This window comes from Nerophis ophidion, linkage group LG14, assembly GCF_033978795.1.
Source record: "Nerophis ophidion isolate RoL-2023_Sa linkage group LG14, RoL_Noph_v1.0, whole genome shotgun sequence".
Classification (NCBI taxonomy): domain Eukaryota; kingdom Metazoa; phylum Chordata; class Actinopteri; order Syngnathiformes; family Syngnathidae; genus Nerophis; species Nerophis ophidion.
The window spans coordinates 49,053,157-49,077,308 of NC_084624.1; the positions used below are offsets into that span (position 1 = coordinate 49,053,157).

The 24,152-nt window shown below is 42.2% G+C and overlaps 2 protein-coding genes across 4 annotated transcripts in view; both read right to left on the reverse strand.

The window, feature by feature from the left end:
* The window catches only part of LOC133568785 (mitogen-activated protein kinase kinase kinase 20-like), a 55,534-nt gene extending 36,942 nt beyond the window's left edge, over nucleotides 1–18,592 (reverse strand). Inside the window, exons 1-3 of one of the 3 annotated variants that reach the window (XR_009809677.1) lie at nucleotides 17,997–18,590; nucleotides 7,973–8,060; nucleotides 1,499–1,600 (exon numbers count right to left, since the gene is read on the reverse strand). Coding sequence is in view for 2 of the 3 variants with exons in the window: in XM_061920919.1 (XP_061776903.1) it covers nucleotides 1,499–1,600; nucleotides 7,973–8,060; nucleotides 17,997–18,155 (349 nt within the window). In the remaining variant the exon portion in view is untranslated. Of the gene's footprint in view, nucleotides 1–1,498; nucleotides 1,601–7,972; nucleotides 8,061–17,996 lie in introns of all 3 variants that reach the window. The other 2 variants (XM_061920919.1, XM_061920918.1) reach the window with 2 other exon arrangements.
* A 1,909-nt stretch (nucleotides 18,593–20,501) lies between these two features.
* The window catches only part of LOC133568788 (rap guanine nucleotide exchange factor 4-like), a 60,600-nt gene continuing 56,949 nt past the window's right edge, over nucleotides 20,502–24,152 (reverse strand). The window contains exons 26-32 of the mRNA XM_061920926.1: nucleotides 24,075–24,152; nucleotides 23,896–23,986; nucleotides 23,783–23,833; nucleotides 23,624–23,711; nucleotides 23,391–23,455; nucleotides 21,248–21,302; nucleotides 20,502–21,175 (exon numbers count right to left, since the gene is read on the reverse strand). The exon at nucleotides 24,075–24,152 is cut by the window's right edge and continues 101 nt beyond it. Of these exons, the coding sequence (XP_061776910.1) occupies nucleotides 21,048–21,175; nucleotides 21,248–21,302; nucleotides 23,391–23,455; nucleotides 23,624–23,711; nucleotides 23,783–23,833; nucleotides 23,896–23,986; nucleotides 24,075–24,152 (556 nt within the window). The 3' untranslated portion in view covers nucleotides 20,502–21,047. The remainder of the gene's footprint in view (nucleotides 21,176–21,247; nucleotides 21,303–23,390; nucleotides 23,456–23,623; nucleotides 23,712–23,782; nucleotides 23,834–23,895; nucleotides 23,987–24,074) is intronic.

Consider the following 24,152-nt stretch of genomic DNA (forward strand, 5'->3'; position numbering starts at 1 on the left):
AGCCTTTTCTTTGAAACAAAGTTAAAATTCTCATGTCCAAGACGGAGCTTTACTTTAATTTTAAGATGTGTAGCGAAGCCTACTTTCTTTTCTGTTTTTACAAAACTGTCCTTTGTAAAGTTGTGACCATATACTCTGCTTGGTTAGCATATTCACAGCAAAAAAAATTAAATTATAAAACTCCGACATCTTTGACACAACTTTAATTTTAAGATATGTAGTGAAGCCTGCCCCCCCCCCCCCCCCCCCCCCCCCCTTTTACAAAGCTGTTGTCCATAAAGTGGTGGTGTGTGGATGGAGTGTGTTCATGTAGCATGTCCACATGGAAGGAGGATGTCATGAAAACAGGCCAGGAGATGATAGTTTAACTAGAACACATGTTACTGTTATATCATCATGTTACTGTTATATCATCATGTTACTGTTATATCATGTTACTGTTATATCATCATGTTACTGTTATATCATCATGTTACTGTTATACCATCATGTTACTGTTATACCATCATGTTACTGTTATACCATCATGTTACTGTTATACCATCATGTTACTGTTATATCATCATGTTACTGTTATATCATCTTGTTACTGTTATATCATCATGTTACTGTTATACCATCATGTTACTGTTATACCATCATGTTACTGTTATACCATCATGTTACTGTTATACCATCATGTTACTGTTATATCATCATGTTACTGTTATATCATCATGTTACTGTTATACCATCATGTTACTGTTATACCATCATGTTACTGTTATACCATCATGTTACTGTTATATCATCATGTTACTGTTATATCATCATGTTACTGTTATATCATGTTACTGTTATATCATCATGTTACTGTTATATCATCATGTTACTGTTATACCATCATGTTACTGTTATACCATCATGTTACTGTTATACCATCATGTTACTGTTATACCATCATGTTACTGTTATATCATCATGTTACTGTTATATCATCTTGTTACTGTTATATCATCATGTTACTGTTATACCATCATGTTACTGTTATACCATCATGTTACTGTTATACCATCATGTTACTGTTATACCATCATGTTACTGTTATATCATCATGTTACTGTTATATCATCATGTTACTGTTATATCATCATGTTACTGTTATACCATCATGTTACTGTTATATCATCATGTTACTGTTATACCATCATGTTACTGTTATATCATCATGTTACTGTTATACCATCATGTTACTGTTATATCATCATGTTACTGTTATACCATCATGTTACTGTTATATCATCATGTTACTGTTATATCATCATGTTACTGTTATATCATCATGTTACTTATATCATCATGTTACTGTTATATCATCATGTTACTGTTATATCATCATGTTACTGTTATATCATCATGTTACTGTTATATCATCATTAAAGATTGAATTCTGCAATGGTTGTTGTAAGATGACAGTATAATGAAGATGGTTGAATAATGGAGGTTTTGGACGGCGTACCTTTGGCTATCTGTATGGCCCAGGTCATGATCTGCTCCATGTCCATCTCCTCACTCTGCTCACTGGACAGGAACTCATACAGAGAGCCTCCACTGGCATATTCTGCACACACACATGCATTACAGACACCTTAATTGTCCACCGCCAACAAGTCTTTTCTAGTTGCAACTATCTGTTAACAAATGTCCTGCCAGGCAAAACAGTAATAGTCAGAGTAAACACACACTTTGACACTGCATGTCAGAGTGAGATGTAAACACACACTTTGACACTGCATGTCAGAGTGAGATGTAAACACATACTTTGACACTGCATGTCAGAGTGAGATGTAAACAGACACTTTGACACTGCATGTCAGAGTGAGATGTAAACACACACTTTGACACTGCATGTCAGAGTGAGATGTAAACACACACTTTGACACTGCATGTCAGAGTGAGATGTAAACACACACTTTGACACTGCATGTCAGAGTGAGATGTAAACACACACTTTGACACTGCATGTCAGAGTGAGATGTAAACACATACTTTGACACTGCATGTCAGAGTGAGATGTAAACACACACTTTGACACTGCATGTCAGTGAGATGTAAACACACTTTGACACTGCATGTCAGAGTGAGATGTAAACACACACTTTGACACTGCATGTCAGTGAGATGTAAACACACTTTGACACTGCATGTCAGAGTGAGATGTAAACACACACTTTGACACTGCATGTCAGTGAGATGTAAACACACTTTGACACTGCATGTCATAGTGAGATGTAAACACACACTTTGAGATGTAAACACACACTTTGACACTGCATGTCATAGTGAGATGTAAACACACACTTTGACACTGCATGTCAGTGAGATGTAAACACACTTTGACACTGCATGTCAGAGTGAGATGTAAACACACACTTTGAGATGTAAACACACACTTTGACACTGCATGTCAGAGTGAGATGCAAACACACACTTTGAGATGTAAACACACACTTTGACACTGCATGTCAGAGTGAGATGTAAACACACACTTTGAGATGTAAACACACACTTTGACACTGCATGTCAGAGTGAGATGTAAACACACACTTTGAGATGTAAACACACACTTTGACACTGCATGTCAGAATGAGATGTAAACACACACTTTGACACTGCATGTCAGAGTGAGATGTAAACACACACTTTGAGATGTAAACACACACTTTGACACTGCATGTCAGAGTGAGATGTAAACACACACTTTGACACTGCATGTCAGAGTGAGATGTAAACACACACTTTGAGATGTAAACACACACTTTGACACTGCATGTCAGAGTGAGATGTAAACACACACTTTGACACTGCATGTCAGAGTGAGATGTAAACACACACTTTGAGGGATGTCTTTTGTGGGGAACAAAACACATATTCAGTGTAAGAGATGAAGATAATCACTGAATTATGAGTCAAATTTAATTTGATGAAAATGAGCTGAACTCCTTCACAAAGACAGAGGCGTGCGAGGATGGTCACCTTTTATTTGATTTTGTCCCACACAAGCAGTTTACTGTTTTTGATTCATTGATGGATTCCACATTCTTCAAGGATCGCAACAAAAGAAAATGATTTGAAGCTAACCTTAAAAAATGATACTTGCCAAGTCAAACTTCAGTTAAACGCCTCACTTAGACGCCCGGTTCTCTCTGAAGGCAACACGCCAATGCCTGCTTTATCTCCAGGTGCTATAGAAGATTGGAACAGACTCAGGTCTGAGCCTCCTAAGAAGGTTATTACACCTTTACAATTACTCCAAAATTCAGCGGCACGTGTCCTGATGAAGACCATTGATTGATTGATTGATTGATACTTGTATTAGTAGATTGCACAGTACAGTACATATTCCCTACAATTGACCACTAAATGGTAACACCCCAATTAGTTTTTCAACTTGTTTAAGTCGGGGTCCACCTTCATCAATTCATGGATGGCGGGCTCACATTACACCAGTTTTAAAATCTCTGCATTGGCTCCCAGGATCAATTTTAAGATTCTTCTTATAGTTTACAAATGCTTTTATGGTATTGGGCCTTCTTAACTTGTAGATTTGCTTTTATTCTAAGATCCTTCCCGGGCCCTGAGGTCCTGCGGTACTCATCTCCTGATTATTACAAAAGTCAAGACTCAAAGTCACGAGATGGCATCTTTCCACCATGATGGCCCCCGTCTGTGGAACATCTTTCCACTATGATGGCCCCCGTCTGTGGAACATCTTTCCACTATGATGGCCCCCGTCTGTGGAACATCTTTCCACTATGATGGCCCCCGTCTGTGGAACATCTTTGCACCATGATGGCCCCCGTCTGTGGAACGATCTTTCCACTATGATGGCCCCCGTCTGTGGGAAGATCTTTCCACCATGATGGCCCCCGTCTGTGGAACATCTTTCCACTATGATGGCCCCCGTCTGTGGAACATCTTTCCACCATGATGGCCCCCGTCCGTGGAACATCTTTCCACCATGATGGCCCCCGTCCGTGGAACATCTTTCCACCATGATGGCCCCCGTCCGTGGAACATCTTTCCACTATGATGGCCCCCGTCCGTGGAACATCTTTCCACCATGATGGCCCCCGTCCGTGGAACATCTTTCCACCATGATGGCCCCCGTCCGTGGAACATCTTTCCACCATGATGGCCCCCGTCCGTGGAACATCTTTCCACCATGATGGCCCCCGTCCGTGGAACATCTTTGCACCATGATGGCCCCCGTCCGTGGAACATCTTTCCACCATGATGGCCCCCGTCCGTGGAACATCTTTCCACCATGATGGCCCCCGTCCGTGGAACATCTTTCCACCATGATGGCCCCCCGTCCGTGGAACATCTTTCCACCATGATGGCCCCCGTCCGTGGAACATCTTTCCACCATGATGGCCCCCGTCCGTGGAACATCTTTCCACCATGATGGCCCCCGTCCGTGGAACATCTTTCCACCATGATGGCCCCCGTCCGTGGAACATCTTTCCACCATGATGGCCCCCGTCCGTGGAACATCTTTCCACCATGATGGCCCCCGTCCGTGGAACATCTTTCCACCATGATGGCCCCCGTCCGTGGAACATCTTTCCACCATGATGGCCCCCGTCCGTGGAACATCTTTCCACCATGATGGCCCCCGTCCGTGGAACATCTTTCCACCATGATGGCCCCCGTCCGTGGAACATCTTTCCACCATGATGGCCCCCGTCTGTGGAACATCTTTCCACCATAATGGCCCCCATCTTTCTGGAGGACCTCAGGGCTGCGGAGAACGTTCATGTTTTTAAGTGCAGCCTTAAGACCCACCTTTAATTGGACTTTTACCTGATATTATTTAATTTTATTCATGTCATTCATAGTTTACTGTTTATCTTACCAATTAAGCATTTTTTTTAACTTCTATTTTATGGTATATTCATATTTATTTATTTACTTATATTATATCCTGTATCTATACTCATGGTTCTTACTATTTTACAAGTGTTATTATTTTTACTTTACTAAGTTACACATTTATCCATACAATTAAATACAAGTGTTTATTCTGCTATATCAGTCTAATTAAAGATATTAAAGTAATTGAGGTAAATAATACATTTAAAGGTGTTTCTAGCTTTAAATTGTTTATTGGGCATTCAGCTGGGAAAAAGAAACTAAAAACAAGCGATGTTCTTTTTATTTGTGGTGGCCCGCCACATATAGATTTGGAAATCCACAAAAACCCCGGCTGAGTCATACCAAAGACTATAAAAATGGGAGCCATTACCTCCCTGCTTGGCACTCAGTATCAAGGCTTGGAATTGGGGGTTAAATCACCAAAAATGAATCCCGGGCACGGCAACCGCTGCTGCTCACTGCTCCCCTCACCTCCCAGGGGGTGAATCAGGGTTCACCACACCTAGTGTGTGTGTGACTATCATTGGTACTTTTCATTAACACATTATAACGGGACTGTCTGTGAGCAGCCTGCCGTCCAGTAACTCTGCCTCCCGGGGTTTTATCTCTAAAACTGCGTGTGAAATTCTGACTCAAAATGTCATGAAGTCATTGCATCAGTTTTTACAGATCACATTCCTTGCGGAGAAAACACAGTGGACGAGTCTTCAATCCTGTTTTGTGTGCACGTGAGCTTTATAGAGGAGACCCTTGGTCTGCCAGAGAATAAGAAGACACAATGAAGAATTGTGCTTTTTAAAAAAGCCACAAATCTTATTAGACCCTGGCATGAAAACATGTGCCGCTCTTCTCCACCAGCAAATTGTAGCAACTTTCTAAATATTAGGGGTGTTACGGTACACAAAAATGTCGGTTCGGTACGTACCTCGGTATCCAGGTCACGGTTCGGTTCATTTTCAGTACAGTAAGAAAACAACAAAATATAAATTCTTTGGTTATTTATTTACCAAATTTGTAAACAATGTCTTTATCCTTTTAACATTGGGAACACTGTAATAATTCTGCCCACGTTAATCCACATTAAACTGCCTCAAATTGTTGCTCAGATTAAATAAAATGACAGAACTTTTCTTCTACATATAAAAAGTGCAACATTAAACAGTTTCAAATCAACTCCATCCATCCATTTTCTACCGCTTATTCCCCTTGGGGTCACGGGGGCCCTGGTGCTTATCTCAGCTACAATCAGGCGGAAGGGGGTGTACACCCTGGGCAAGTCGCCAATTCATCGCAGGGTCAACACAGATAGACAGACAACATTCACACACTAGGGACCATTTAGTGTTGCCAATCAACCTATCCCCAGGTGCATGTCTTTGGAGGTGGGAGGGGCCTATCCCCAGGTGCATGTCTTTGAAGGTGGGAGGAGCCTATCCCCAGGTGAATGTCTTTGGAGGTGGGAGGGGCCTATCCCCAGGTGCATGTCTTTGGAGGTGGGAGGGGCCTATCCCCAGGTGCATGTCTTTGAAGGTGGGAGGAGCCTATCCCCAGGTGAATGTCTTTGGAGGTGGGAGGGGCCTATCCCCAGGTGCATGTCTTTGGAGGTGGGAGGGGCCTATCCCCAGGTGCATGTCTTTGAAGGTGGGAGGAGCCTATCCCCAGGTGCATGTCTTTGGAGGTGGGAGGGGCCTATCCCCAGGTGCATGTCTTTGGAGGTGGGAGGGGCCTATCCCCAGGTGCATGTCTTTGGAGGTGGGAGGGGCCTATCCCCAGGTGCATGTCTTTGTAGGTGGAAGGCGCCTATCCCCAGGTGCATGTCTTTGGAGGTGGGAGGGGCCTATCCCCAGGTGCATGTCTTTGGAGGTGGGAGGAAGTTGGAGTACCCGGAGGGAACCCACGCATTCACGGGGAGAACATGCAAAAATCCTGAGCCCGGGCTTGAACCCTGACTACTCAGGACCTTCGTATTGTGAGGCAGACGCACTAACCCCTCTTCCACCGTGAAGCCACGTCAACTGATCATGTTTAATTTATCAAAGTATTTGGGAAGCCTGTGGTTGATTTTTATTATGTAAATGTTATATTTTTATCAACATGTGATAGCAGGGACCCTGCCATTCAAAGCTTTTCTGTCCTTAAAACACACACACACCGCAAAATGAGCTAACGTTACGCTAAAAGCTAATTATCCTTCACCTCAAGCCAGGACTGCGAGCAAGCTGAGCTGCAGTTTAAGTTTCTAGAAGGTCAACGGGCTCATAGTGATGTTAGTAGTAGTTGACTTGGAGGTGTTTATTATCATTTGGGAGGAGTACGCTGCCTTATGCTCACCTGCTAAACACCTATCTGCTCGACGCTGAAGCATTTACTACATGCGCTCTGAATACGCACTGCTGATTGGTTGTTACCGCTTTGTATGTAACCAATCAGATGGTTGTGTGGGTGGGACAACGCTGGGTGCTGAGATAGAGGCAGAAGAAGCAAATCAGCTTGTTAAGACTTTAGCTTACAAACTTGTTCGGTACACCTCCGTACCAAACCGGAACCCCCGTACCGAAATGGTTCAATACAAATACACGTACCGTTACACCCCTACTAAACATACTTTGTTTTGTTTGTTTGCTGACTTGTTGCCTACCACAGCGTCCATAGAACGACACGCCTCCCGGCCCCACCAAGCAAATTAGACCATAAGATCATCTCAAGAGAATAATTGCATTTTTAAATGTAGGTATGTTTAATTATTACTAAATATCAAGTGAACAATTGAACGTGCTACAGAAAATAAACATTTTGACAGCGATCACCTACAGTACGAGTCCAACATGTCCATGCACTAATCCTAGTCCAGCACGCATACTTGTACTCTACACCCTCTATTAGTTTTACTACTTTCTCGTAAAAACAGGCTCTCGGGTTTCATGCTCTTATGAGGATATCTTAGTGGAAAACACACACACACACACACACACACACACACACACACACAAACACACACACACACACATACACACACACACACACACACACACACACACACACACACGAGTCTGACCTGTGACGATGCCATAGTTGGGAGATTCCAGCACGGCTCCATAAAACTGAATGATGTTCTTGTGACTGAGAACACTGAGAATCTCCGCCTGGATGAGAAGATGTGTCAAGAGAGAGAGAGAGAGAGAGAGAGAGAGAGAGAGAGAGAGAGAGAGAGAGAGAGAGAAAGAGAGAGAGACATTTTAACCTCCTCTCCAGCAAGGAAAGATGATCTTGAGGATAATCAAAAGTGAATCATTGATAGAAGTAACACAAGTTGACTCTTTAACTCAGGGGTGGCCACACTTTTTCTGCAGGCGAGCTACTTTTCAATTGACCAACTCGAGGGGATCTACCTCATTTATATATATCATTTATATTTATTTATTTATGAAAGAGACATTTTTGTAAACAAGTTAAATGTGTTTAATGATAATACAAGCATGTGTAAAACATATTAGGGACGGTGTGGCGCAGTGGGAGAGTGGCCGTGCGCAACCCGAGGGTCACTGGTTCAAATCCCACCTAGTACCAACCTCGTCACGTCCGTTGTGTCCTGAGCAAGACACTTCACCCTTGCTTGGCGCCTTGCAAGGCAGTTCCCTCCATCAGTGTGTGAATGTGTGTGTGAATGGGTAAATGTGGAAGTAGTGTCAAAGCGCTTTGAGTACCTTGAAGGTAGAAAAGCGCTATACAAGTACAACCCATTTATCATTTATTTATTTATATAGATGTCTTTCTTTCACAAAGACAAGAATATAAGTTGGTGTATTACCTGATTCTGATGACTTGCATTGATTGGAATCAGACAGTAATGATGATAACGCCCACATTTTCAAATGGAGGAGAAAAAAAGTTGTCCTTTCTGTACAATACCACATGAAAGTGGTTGGTTTTTGGCATCTAATTCATCCAGCTTCCATACACTTTACAAGAAAAACATTGGCGGAAAATTCCGTAGCTTGCTTGATTGACATTCACGGCACCCGAGGGTCTTGTGAGATGACGCTGGCTGCTGCCAGTTCATTATTATGAAAATATGACCGAGAGGAAGGCGAGAAACACTTTTTTTTTCAACAGACTTTCGCGCCGTACCTTCCATCAAAACTCTAAAGGCCGACTGCACATTTCCTATCTTCACAATAAAAGCCCTGCTTCATGCTGCCTGCGCTAACAAAATAAGAGTCTCGGAAAGCTGGCGTGCACAAGTGATGTGCACGCCAGCTTTCTGAGGGATCGCTTGTGCACGCCAGTTTTCTGAGACTCTTATTTTGTTAGCGCAGGCAGCATGAAGCAGGGCTTTTATTGTGACGATAGGAAATGTGCAGTCGGCCTTTAGTTTTGACGGAAGGTACGGCGCGACAGTCTGTTGAAATAAGTGTTTCTCGCCTTCCTCTCGGTCATATTTTCATAATAATGATCTTGCAGCAGCCAGCGTCATCTCACAAGACCCTCCGGTACCGTGAATGTCATTTAAGTGACGTCTTGGTGAAGATTGATGATCACTCATTTTTAGGTCTATTTTTTTTAAAAGCCTGGCTGGAGATCGACTGACACACCCCCCGCGGTCGACTGGTAGCTCGCGATCGACGTAATGGGCACCCCTGCTCTTGAGGATAATCAAAAGTGAGTCATTGATAGAAGTAACACAAGTTGACTCTTTAACTGGTCATATATCTCAACTTCCTCCTTCCAGTCCTAAAGTCCAGACTCCACAGTGACAACCAGGACTTCCATCCCAACATGAAACAGAGTACTGTTGCCAGGCAACCTGCCTGCAATCCATTCTGCTAAATAGCACCAAAAAATGCAGTTAAGGCCAAATGTTTCATCTTGCAGGAGGTTCACTTTTTATACCGTCCAGTTCTACTCAACAATGTGCAATACACCAATATCAAGCAGCATTAGTTAGTTACTTACTTAGTTAGTTAGTTAGTTAGTTAGTTAGGTGACACAAACAATGACACTTTTTTTCTACAGTGAAAAATAAAATAAAAAAACAACCACCTGACACATAAGTCAAAATGTCCGCTTGGGAAAAGAGGCTTAAGTTAAACTCCGATGTGAGTATTTGTGCCCCCACTTTAAAGGGGAAGTGCACTTTTGGGGGGAACGTTGCCTAGTGTGAGACAAGCATATATATGGTTTTCTTTTTCCAATGGCCAGTATCAAGTTACATGTAGCTAAGCTATGTAGCTTAATTAAATTTTCCTGTAGCTTAACTTAGCTACTTTTTAAACTAGTAGCTTTTTTAATTTTTTATTTTATTTTATTTTAATCTTCTATTTTTTTCTCCCCCCCTTGTTTACCTGTATCTCATCTTTTTTGTAAGGGGCGCTGGAAGCCGGCAGACCCGTCAGCGATCCTGTTCTGTCTCCCTGTAATGTTTGTCTGATCTTGAATGGGATTGTGCTGAAAATTGTAATTTTCCTGAAGGAACTCTCCTGACGGAATAAATAAAGTACTATCTAATCTAATTCTCCTGTAGCTGAGCTACTTTCATAGCCATGTAGCGAGGTAGCTTACATTAAAGCTATGTGCATCCAGGACAAAAAAAATATGCATAAGATCCAAGAGCTGGATGAATGAGAACATTTATACATATGGAGGACATCCATGATGTCTTCCTATGATGAGTCACTATTGGCTAAGGTTAGGGCCAAACATTATGGACTGACTAACTTACACATGTGTGATGGTATGGGGGTGTATTAGTGAACAAGACATGGGTAACTTACACATGTGTGATGGTATGGGGGTGTATTAGTGAACAAGACATGACTAACTTACACATGTGTGATGGTATGGGGGTGTATTAGTGAACAAGACATGACTAACTTACACATGTGTGATGGTATGGGGGTGTATTAGTGAACAAGACATGACTAACTTACACATGTGTGATGGTATGGGGGTGTATTAGTGAACAAGACATGACTAACTTACACATGTGTGATGGTATGGGGATGTATTAGTGAACAAGACATGACTAACTTACACATGTGTGATGGTATGGGGGTGTATTAGTGAACAAGACATGGGTAACTTACACATGTGTGATGGTATGGGGGTGTATTAGTGAACAAGACATGGGTAACTTACACATGTGTGATGGTATGGGGGTGTATTAGTGAACAAGACATGGGTAACTTACACATGTGTGATGGTATGGGGGTGTATTAGTGAACAAGACATGGGTAACTTACACATGTGTGATGGTATGGGGGTGTATTAGTGAACAAGACATGGGTAACTTACACATGTGTGATGGTATGGGGGTGTATTAGTGAACAAGACATGACTAACTTACACATGTGTGATGGTATGGGGGTGTATTAGTGAACAAGACATGACTAACTTACACATGTGTGATGGTATGGGGGTGTATTAGTGAACAAGACATGACTAACTTACACATGTGTGATGGTATGGGGGTGTATTAGTGAACAAGACATGACTAACTTACACATGTGTGATGGTATGGGGGTGTATTAGTGAACAAGACATGACTAACTTACACATGTGTGATGGTATGGGGGTGTATTAGTGAACAAGACATGACTAACTTACACATGTGTGATGGTATGGGGGTGTATTAGTGAACAAGACATGACTAACTTACACATGTGTGATGGTATGGGGGTGTATTAGTGAACAAGACATGACTAACTTACACATGTGTGATGGTATGGGGGTGTATTAGTGAACAAGACATGACTAACTTACACATGTGTGATGGTATGGGGGTGTATTAGTGAACAAGACATGACTAACTTACACATGTGTGATGGTATGGGGGTGTATTAGTGAACAAGACATGACTAACTTACACATGTGTGATGGTATGGGGGTGTATTAGTGAACAAGACATGGGTAACTTACACATGTGTGATGGTATGGGGGTGTATTAGTGAACAAGACATGACTAACTTACACATGTGTGATGGTATGGGGGTGTATTAGTGAACAAGACATGACTAACTTACACATGTGTGATGGTATGGGGGTGTATTAGTGAACAAGACATGACTAACTTACACATGTGTGATGGTATGGGGGTGTATTAGTGAACAAGACATGACTAACTTACACATGTGTGATGGTATGGGGGTGTATTAGTGAACAAGACATGGGTAACTTACACATGTGTGATGGTATGGGGGTGTATTAGTGAACAAGACATGGGTAACTTACACATGTGTGATGGTATGGGGGTGTATTAGTGAACAAGACATGGGTAACTTACACATGTGTGATGGTATGGGGGTGTATTAGTGAACAAGACATGGGTAACTTACACATGTGTGATGGTATGGGGGTGTATTAGTGAACAAGACATGACTAACTTACACATGTGTGATGGTATGGGGGTGTATTAGTGAACAAGACATGGGTAACTTACACATGTGTGATGGTATGGGGGTGTATTAGTGAACAAGACATGACTAACTTACACATGTGTGATGGTATGGGGGTGTATTAGTGAACAAGACATGACTAACTTACACATGTGTGATGGTATGGGGGTGTATTAGTGAACAAGACATGGGTAACTTACACATGTGTGATGGTATGGGGGTGTATTAGTGAACAAGACATGGGTAACTTACACATGTGTGATGGTATGGGGGTGTATTAGTGAACAAGACATGGGTAACTTACACATGTGTGATGGTATGGGGGTGTATTAGTGAACAAGACATGGGTAACTTACACATGTGTGATGGTATGGGGGTGTATTAGTGAACAAGACATGACTAACTTACACATGTGTGATGGTATGGGGGTGTATTAGTGAACAAGACATGACTAACTTACACATGTGTGATGGTATGGGGGTGTATTAGTGAACAAGACATGACTAACTTACACATGTGTGATGGTATGGGGGTGTATTAGTGAACAAGACATGGGTAACTTACACATGTGTGATGGTATGGGGGTGTATTAGTGAACAAGACATGACTAACTTACACATGTGTGATGGTATGGGGGTGTATTAGTGAACAAGACATGACTAACTTACACATGTGTGATGGTATGGGGGTGTATTAGTGAACAAGACATGACTAACTTACACATGTGTGATGGTATGGGGGTGTATTAGTGAACAAGACATGACTAACTTACACATGTGTGATGGTATGGGGGTGTATTAGTGAACAAGACATGACTAACTTACACATGTGTGATGGTATGGGGGTGTATTAGTGAACAAGACATGACTAACTTACACATGTGTGATGGTATGGGGGTGTATTAGTGAACAAGACATGACTAACTTACACATGTGTGATGGTATGGGGGTGTATTAGTGAACAAGACATGGGTAACTTACACATGTGTGATGGTATGGGGGTGTATTAGTGAACAAGACATGACTAACTTACACATGTGTGATGGTATGGGGGTGTATTAGTGAACAAGACATGACTAACTTACACATGTGTGATGGTATGGGGGTGTATTAGTGAACAAGACATGACTAACTTACACATGTGTGATGGTATGGGGGTGTATTAGTGAACAAGACATGACTAACTTACACATGTGTGATGGTATGGGGGTGTATTAGTGAACAAGACATGACTAACTTACACATGTGTGATGGTATGGGGGTGTATTAGTGAACAAGACATGACTAACTTACACATGTGTGATGGTATGGGGGTGTATTAGTGAACAAGACATGACTAACTTACACATGTGTGATGGTATGGGGGTGTATTAGTGAACAAGACATGACTAACTTACACATGTGTGATGGTATGGGGGTGTATTAGTGAACAAGACATGACTAACTTACACATGTGTGATGGTATGGGGGTGTATTAGTGAACAAGACATGACTAACTTACACATGTGTGATGGTATGGGGGTGTATTAGTGAACAAGACATGACTAACTTACACATGTGTGATGGTATGGGGGTGTATTAGTGAACAAGACATGACTAACTTACACATGTGTGATGGTATGGGGGTGTATTAGTGAACAAGACATGACTAACTTACACATGTGTGATGGTATGGGGGTGTATTAGTGAACAAGACATGGCTAACTTACACATGTGTGATGGTATGGGGGTGTATTAGTGAACAAGACATGACTAACTTACACATGTGTGATGGTATGGGGGTGTATTAGTGAACAAGACATGACTAACTTACACATGTGTGATGGTATGGGGGTGTATTAGTGAACAAGACATGACTAACTTACACATGTGTGATGGTATGGGGGTGTATTAGTGAACAAGACATGACTAACTTACACATGTGTGATGGTATGGGGGTGTATTAGTGAACAAGACATGACTAACTTACACATGTGTGATGGTATGGGGGTGTATTAGTGAACAAGACATGACTAACTTACACATGTGTGATGGTATGGGGGTGTATTAGTGAACAAGACATGACTAACTTACACATGTGTGATGGTATGGGGGTGTATTAGTGAACAAGACATGACTAACTTACACATGTGTGATGGTATGGGGGTGTATTAGTGAACAAGACATGACTAACTTACACATGTGTGATGGTATGGGGGTGTATTAGTGAACAAGACATGACTAACTTACACATGTGTGATGGTATGGGGGTGTATTAGTGAACAAGACATGACTAACTTACACATGTGTGATGGTATGGGGGTGTATTAGTGAACAAGACATGACTAACTTACACATGTGTGATGGTATGGGGGTGTATTAGTGAACAAGACATGGGTAACTTACACATGTGTGATGGTATGGGGGTGTATTAGTGAACAAGACATGACTAACTTACACATGTGTGATGGTATGGGGGTGTATTAGTGAACAAGACATGGGTAACTTACACATGTGTGATGGTATGGGGGTGTATTAGTGAACAAGACATGACTAACTTACACATGTGTGATGGTATGGGGGTGTATTAGTGAACAAGACATGGGTAACTTACACATGTGTGATGGTATGGGGGTGTATTAGTGAACAAGACATGGGTAACTTACACATGTGTGATGGTATGGGGGTGTATTAGTGAACAAGACATGACTAACTTACACATGTGTGATGGTATGGGGGTGTATTAGTGAACAAGACATGACTAACTTACACATGTGTGATGGTATGGGGGTGTATTAGTGAACAAGACATGACTAACTTACACATGTGTGATGGTATGGGGGTGTATTAGTGAACAAGACATGACTAACTTACACATGTGTGATGGTATGGGGGTGTATTAGTGAACAAGACATGACTAACTTACACATGTGTGATGGTATGGGGGTGTATTAGTGAACAAGACATGACTAACTTACACATGTGTGATGGTATGGGGGTGTATTAGTGAACAAGACATGACTAACTTACACATGTGTGATGGTATGGGGTGTATTAGTGAACAAGACATGACTAACTTACACATGTGTGATGGTATGGGGGTGTATTAGTGAACAAGACATGACTAACTTACACATGTGTGATGGTATGGGGGTGTATTAGTGAACAAGACATGGGTAACTTACACATGTGTGATGGTATGGGGGTGTATTAGTGAACAAGACATGGGTAACTTACACGTGTGATGGTATGGGGGTGTATTAGTGAACAAGACATGACTAACTTACACATGTGTGATGGTATGGGGGTGTATTAGTGAACAAGACATGACTAACTTACACATGTGTGATGGTATGGGGGTGTATTAGTGAACAAGACATGACTAACTTACACATGTGTGATGGTATGGGGGTGTATTAGTGAACAAGACATGGGTAACTTACACATGTGTGATGGTATGGGGGTGTATTAGTGAACAAGACATGACTAACTTACACATGTGTGATGGTATGGGGGTGTATTAGTGAACAAGACATGTGTGATGGTATGGGGGTGTATTAGTGGCCAAGGCACGGCTAACTTACACATCTGTGAAGGCACCATTAATGCTGAAAGGTACATACAGCTTTTGGAGCAATCCAAGCAACGTTATCATGGACGCCCCTGCTTATTTCAGCAAGACAATGCCAAGCCAGGTGTTACAACAGCGTGGCTTCATAATAAAATGGTGCGGGTACTAAACTGGCCTGCCTTTAATCCAGACATTGAAAATGTGTGAAGGCTGAAATATGAGGCGGGAGACTGTTGAACAACTTAAGCTGTACATCAAGCAAGAATGGGAAAGAATTCCACTTCAAAAATGTGTCTCCTCAGTTCCCAAACCTGCACTGAGTGTTGTTACAAGGAAAGGCCATGTAACACACTGGTAAAAATGCCCCTCTGGCAACTTTTTGCTGCCATTAAAATCTAAGTTCATGATTGTTTGCAAAAAATAAGAAAGTTTCTCAGTTCAAATGTTAAGTATCTTGTCTTTGCAGTCTATTCAATTGAATATAAGTTGAAAAGGATTTGCAAATCATTGTATTCTCTTTTTATTTACCATTTACACAAGGTGCTTTTGGCTTTTGTATGAAATAGGCAACATTTTAAGAAAGAATCAAAGATATAATTCTACACATTGAGTATACTAGAGTGCTAAAACTGCCGAGAGTTTATCAATAATTAATATATCAGTTTGCAGATTTTTAAACATCACAAAATAATTTTCCTTTTTAGAGGAAGTTTGATTTTGAGTTTTTTGTTTAGTTTTTAATACATAAACAAGGGTAATTGTTTTTTTTAATCACTTTGCATTTCATTTCTTTTAAATTGACAACAATTTAATAGTCATTTAAATGTGTGTAACAGATGAATAAGCAGCACAGTTACAGCATAAATAAATATTCATGAATGAATTAGTCATCTTTGTTGTGAGTAAGCACATGCCTAAAATAACTTAAGCTGCATTTAGAAGTCCAAGGAAAAATGAGAGCCATTAAATATGTGTACGCTTTGTGATGTGATTAGTTGTTAAGATAATGGTTGACTAATTGACTATCAAAATAATGGTTAGTTGCAGTCCGAGTGTTGAGAAAAGACCCAATCGTCTGACCCACACATCCTCTTCCCCGTCAAGTTAAAGATACCTTGTAGTTTACATTTTTCACACCATCCTTTAGAAAGAGAAGATGGTGGAAAAGGAAGTGATGTGCTTGATGTTGGTGGCTACAAAAACAAATTCTGATATAAACTCCTCATCATGTAATCACTTCCACAAATGTGCTTTTGTCATAAACGTCCAGAGACTTTCAGACTTCAAGGCTTGCAGGAATCATGCACACCATTTTCCATGGCGGCCCACCCGCCTTGCTGCTCTTTCACCCAGGCCTCGGAGAGGCAAGTCTTGACTATGAAGGCCATTTCTTTCACCCAACTGTGATGTGGCCTTCATAGTCAAGACTTGCCTCTCCCCCTGAGTGGAAGAAGTGGCCTTCATAGTCAAGACTTCCTTCTACCTCTGGGTGGAACAAGTGGCCTTCATAGTCAAGACGTGCCTCTCCCCCTGAGTTGAAAAAGTGGCCTTCATAGTTAAGGCTTGTTTCTTCTCCTGGGTGAAAGAAGTGGCCTTCATCGTCAAGACTTCCCTCTACCTCTGGGTGGAACAAGTGGCCTTCATAGTTAAGAATTGTTTCTCCCCCTGGGTTAAAGAAGTGGCCTTCATAGTCAAGACTTGTTTCTCCCCCTGGCACAGGAAGTGGCCTTCAGAGTCAAGACTTGCCTCTCTCTATCTGGGTGAAAGAAGTGGCCTTCATAGTCTTGACTATGAAGGCCACTTCTTGTGCCAGAACAAGGCTGTATGCCTCCTTCTGTCCGCAGGTCTGCCAACAGCAGCAGGAGGTGAATGACCTGGCTACTATTCTGATATTAATAGCCCGGCTGTGAGTGGACACACTAAGAGGAGGCGGCTTTACCCGAATGAAGGCACGCTCGGAGGAACCTGCTGGGATGAGTAATGTCTTCATCCACCAGAGGGGAGAGGAGGAGGGGACGCTGGGAGGTATGTTGAAGATAAACACAACAGGGGAGCGCGGGAGGGGCTCCTGAGGATTCTGAAAACTTCTGGAACTCTAACCGGTTTACATTTGCTTGGCGAGGAGTGAGAGCGCCCTACCTCTTTGTCGATCTTCAGGAGCTTCTTCACTGCCACTTCCTTGTCCTGAGACACCCACAAGGCCCTGTAGACGCTCCCGAAGCTGCCTCCTCCGCAGTTCTCGTAGAAGAGCAGGTCCTGGTGCTTGATCTGCACAAACGAGGAGCCGGGGGACGACATGGCATGCTGCCTCGCGCACACACCGCTCCCCCACGCCGACCTCTGGACGCTGAAGATGAGGAGCAAACAGGAGAGCGGTCAGCAGAGGTGATTGTCACCGAGAAGAGAGCAGAAAGTGCTGGAAAGAGGAGGCGGGGTTACTGTGTGTGTGTGTGTGTGTGTGTGTGTGTGTGTGTGTGTGTGTGTGTGTGTAGGCCTTCAGTGCAAGGTGTGACATTGCCTACTAGTGGCGAGGAAGGGGAACTACAGCAAAGATGGGGGGTGAGCGAGTTGTCTCAGTTACGCTTTGCTGCAGCACACTCAAATATGGTCAGTGGCATTCAGGGCAGTCCTCCTTCCTGGAGAAGTCTGGCTATATAAAGCTCTCCAAACTGCATGAGTGCACGCACACAGACAGACACACACACACACACACACACACACACACACACACACACACACACACACACACACACACACACACGCACACACACACCGAGCCTGTAACGTGACAGACATAGTAAGTCAGATAGCAACAAGGGTAGATGCCACAAATAATAGTAGACTGCACCTCACAGTGGGAGTTAGTCACCCGCCCAGGAATGAGCGCTGACATCAGCAGGCAGGACAGGAGAGCCGCTGGACATCACTGGTGAGCTCAGCTGGGAAGACTTCACACTGGATCAGTCCAGCACGGCCAGAGGAGGCCGGGCCAGCAGAGTGCTTCCATCTTGACACTAATCAACATTTGTCATTCCACATGAAATACACAGTTTGTGTCTCATTTAGCTGCAAATGACACAAAAGACTATTTCATTATTATTCTTTTAAAAAGTGGTTCATTATTTTTGGCCAATTTGACAAAAAGATCTAAATTTGAAAAATGTATGAATTACACTGTACCGGTATTCACATTTGTGTATAAGATGAGAAAATGAAAGTAAAACATACTTTTCAATCAGGCAGAGATAACTTTAGTGATAAAGATTATGCTGAAAGTCCCCACATCCTTTGGAATGGTGCAAAAAGTTCAGTGAGCACAAAAAAACTGTAGAATCTTCAACTGAAGAATTTTTAAAATGTAAAACAGCAACTCATGTGTGTCATTTCCAGCTAACGTACACATCCAACAAACAAACATCTGTATGGTATAAATGATTTTATATTGATTATCGTTCATAAATATTAATTGTACATTTTCACTGGGTTTTCTGTGGGTAATTTAATTTGAAACACAACAAATGTTTTGCAAAATAATGTGAAATATCGTACAAAAAGGCCATTTGTCTTTTGTAGTGGCGTAGTTCTGCACGGCTTCATCTTTCTAATGTATTGTTTACTCCAATAAACTGACTAACAAACACTTACTGGGTTCACAAAGGCAGCATTTGCAAAGATATATGGCCTGATTTACTACTGCAGCGCATGCTAAATAGCGTGTGCAATCTATAAAATAGTGTGTACTATTAGTGGGCGTGTTGCATGCGATCTACAGTACTACGACTGCATGTGCAATTGAAAAGTGGTGCAGGCCGCCTTATTTAAATGAGGGTTTTGCATGTCCTATATAGGGCATCACCGTCGAGACACTCATGTACTGTACATTCATGTCATTATGCTCCCACTTACGGCGTTTTGCCATGTTTGCAAGCAAGCAGGAGATATCCACGACATTTTACAGGAAATCTAGAAGCAGTCGTGCAGTACATCTACATTACTTACTTTCTTTTTTTTGTAAACGCCGAGGGAGGCAGAACTACTGTGCTCAAGACGCAAAAAATGCAAGAGTTGTTATCATATAATATCGTATATGTGGAAAATAAACAAAAAATGTTCAATGAAACCAAAACGCATTAATTTAAATATGTTTTAAGCCACCCCTAAGTCATCCACCAGCAATGAAATTATGAAAAGACGTTGCTGAATAGATTATTTTGGATCGTAGACATGGACAGAAGATTGTCTTTGCAGCGCGAGCTCTTCTTTCTCACAGCCGTGTGTGGAACTGTGTCAGATTGCGTTTTCAAACTTGCTAAATAAAAGGCAAACGGGTGCCTCCCCAAACGGTGATGAACATTGGTAAATCAAATTGCACGTGCAGTTTAAAATCTTTGCTTTTTCTCCTCCCAGTACAGTGACTATTTTGATGATCAGCATATATTCTGCATGTTAATGACGACAAGAGGAGCAAAAGGCATTACAACGCTCACTGAAGATCCACTTTTTAGTAGATCCGCTTTGTTTGTGCTATCAAGTTTGCACATGATTTAGTTGGTGCAAATCTAGTGTAGGTGTACCTCCAGTAATATACAAAACAACGAGAAACATATAAGGATTAGCACTTCTGGCTAAGAACAAGGTCGTGAGTGTTAAACAATCCTCTTCTTTATTGTCAACATGTAGAGCACACAGAGCGTCTTCTTGTGACAGAAGCAAGCCTTAAGTTCTCGCTACACACCACATCCAAAGCTCCTGAGAGCAAATCAAAACTGACTGACAGTTGTCACTAACGCACCCAAAATGTACAAATAAATACAAATCAAAAAACACAAGACACTGCAAACGATATGCGTCTTTTCCCAAAGCAAGAACTGACCTCAGAACAGCTCTGAGTCGTCCAGTCAGGTTTCAACTACAAATACTTGGTCATGAAGTTTGAAGCGTCTCCTAATTCCTCAATAATGGTGTGTCATCCAGTATATGAGACATTAGTTCTTGTGTGACTGATAGAACTCCACAGTTTAGAAGATGAAGTCATGCAGGATATGGATTCAAGTTCTACACTTTGAACTAACAGTTCCCAGAACAGAAACAACTACTACTCGATCTGAGGGCGAGAGGAAGAGGCCTTTATACGTCTTTAGCATCCTTTTCAGTGTGTGTTGCTACTTAGCGTCCATCAGCTGTGAAATCTCAAGTCCGGCGAGGCTCCAGCCTGTAGGAGAGCTGAGTCAGCGCCCTCTGGTTGTCGATCACGCACAGCTTCCTGACGTAACCTCTGACCTCTGCCTGGTTCTTGTTGGGTTGGCAGATGTCGGGATCTAACGCAGCGACAGAGGACAAGTGCTGCCAATACGGTATGAAGTTGTTTTAAAAAAGATGTGCGGACTTACTGAAAGGCTGGCTTCTACAGTGCCTCACTTGTCGGATGGTGTTGGCTATAATGCGCTGGTGAAGAAAAGACCGCAGGTTACAACACTCAACTTAGATTCTCATTTCTTTTTCCTATCAACAAAATGACATCTTCCTATATCTGGGGTCTAGAGGGCAAGCCAGAGCTTTTCCTCCTGTCACTCACACATACTAGAGAGACAAGAGACCCGCTCGGAAAAAAAGAGTGTTTTTAACGGTTGGATAAGTTAGCAAACATGATGCTAGTTTTAAAATAATGAGGTCACCGAGCGACATAGTGAAACCTCCGTTTACAAACCTCTCATTGTGCAAACTTTTCTATTCACGGACCGAATAAAAACAAGATTTGTTGCACTATTGTTGCATCCATCCAGCGCAGCCTTTTTGTGCCCGGCAGCAGATCCATGGGGGGCGGATCTCGAGGGCTCATTCATCCAGCAGAGTACTTCTGTCGTCTACTCTGTTCAAGTCTTTTTACAACATTTGTCTAGTATTCAGGCCAAAAGACTGAATTGTACAAGCGCTTGAAACGTTCAGAGGGATTCCACAGCGTTGTCGACACTGACGCCCCCACACTGCATGACAATAAGATTAACCGACAAGGTGAAGCCAGATCACTGTTGCGACACGGTTTTAAAAGATGAAGAATTGTGTGATTTCCAACTGGTGCTTAGCTAGTGACCCTAACCCCAACCGTAACCCCTGCCACCCGGCGAAGGAAACTCATTTGGGCCGCTTGTACCCGTGATCTTGTCCTTTCGGTCATAACCCAAAGCTCATGACCATAGGTGAGGATGGGAACATAGATCGACCGGTAAATTGAGAGCTTTGCCTTCCGGCTCAGCTCCTTCTTCAACACAACGGATCAATACAGCGCCCGCATTACTGAATACGCCGCACCGATCCGCCTGTGGATATCACGATCCGCTCTTCCATCACTCGTGAATAAGACTCCGAGGTACTCCACGTGGGGCAGGAGATCCTGGCCAGATGAAGCCATCAGGACCACATCATCTGCAAAAAGCAGAGACCTAATTCTGCAGTCACCAAACCGGATCCCCTCAACGCCCTGACTGCGCCTAGAAATTCTGTCCATAAAAGTTATGAACAGAATGGGTGACAAAGGGCAGCCTTGGCGGAGTCCAACCCTCACTGGAAACGGTGTCTTACTTACATTGTAGTAAGTCAGCCATAATTCAATCGTTTTGAAAAAAACACAAGCACACACATTGATAAGGTGTTATTTTTCGTGCTATGGCACCATCTTTTGGACGAGTTCACTCACTGCAGATGCTACAGTGTCCTTCCATTTCGACCTTTTAACCGGAAGTAGAAGTGCCATTTAGTCTTGTGGCTGTCCACAGCGTTTCTATTCGTATGGATTCTCCATTCATCACCACAAGCAACTTTTTGTAAGTTTCACACTTTTACGAGTGTCTGTGTTAGTATTAACCGATAAAGATTCCTCAGTAAACTAACCCAAGACGTCATCGTGAACTTATTGAGTCTGTTTAGCTGAGTGGAGAGCTAGCTTGGGGGTCCATGTCAATGACTTCTGTTTTGTTTGATCATCCGTTTTACTGCCGTGTTAGAGACACAGTTTGGGAACAATTAAGGTATGTAAATAAATGTTTACAAAATATTTTTGTATAAATAATTACCTTCACAAAGTATGTATCTGCGGCTTATAGTCTGGTGCGTGTAATATAATATCATTTAGTTTTTTTATAAACACCTTGTCATGTTTGTTTGATTTATACTACACTGTGTATTGTGTAGTAAGTGTACCAACTATGGACTTTTTTTCAAGGACCAATATCATGCTTACATTCTTGCTTCTGGAGGAACTTGCTTCAACTTTTCTATTTATGAACCCGATCAAGAACCGCTTAAGTTTGTGAATTGAGGTTCCACTGTATCGTTTTTTTTTCCAATGAAATGTTTTGTCTTGAAAAATCATTTTCCAAACACAAGGGGTTGTCTTATGTTCAGGTTGAATTTTACCGTAAATTCACAACATAATTTCTAATAAAGATTTTGGGACAAAGAAAACATCTTGGGACACTAAATGAAATCAACCTTTTTGTCTTGAATATATTACCAAATATACTGGTGTACACTTACCATTTTCTCAAAATTGACCATGCTGTCAATGAATGTCTTGTTTCCTTCATGTGTGAAGGTCATATCTGCAATAGAATTGAACAGCCGGACGACAATATTGCTAGAAACAAGATGTGCTCTCAAAGTCTGTGTTTGCAGCAAAAGGTAGGTCTGGGTTCACATTGCTGGCATATTGTTGTGTTCCCATTGTAAAGCAGAAGAAAATGTAAACACAACTGACTATTGAATGTTACCTTTGAGGAGGAGGGGCATAAACGGGATGATTGGGGGTTCCAGCTTGGTAACAGTTAGTCGGTAGGATCTATGGTTCCTAGATGGGTCCTGGAAACACAGACATACCAGAATGACGGGTGTTCCGCTGCTCATTTCAAGGCATCCAGTCTGCAACTCACCATCATGCTCTCAAACTCCGCGTAGAACTTCTTAAACTTGGTCGGTAGTTTCTAGCAGGGAGAGACAGGAGTTATCACTCCATGATTGTGTGGATGTATTGTGTGATGTTTACCTCCCACGTCTGACTCAGTCTGCTCACAGCAGGGTTGCTCATGCCCATGATGATGGCAAAGAAGGAATTCAGGTTCTTGAACTCGCGACAACTAGCAACAAACAAGGTTTTTACGGCTCTTCATTCTTGCACGCAGCTTTCTGGTGGCAAGGCAATATGGAGATGGTGGTCATGCTTACTGTGCAGCAATCTTGATGAACTTCTTGAGGAGCTGAACCCTCTTACTGAGCTGTCCACACAGGCACACTTCTGTGACC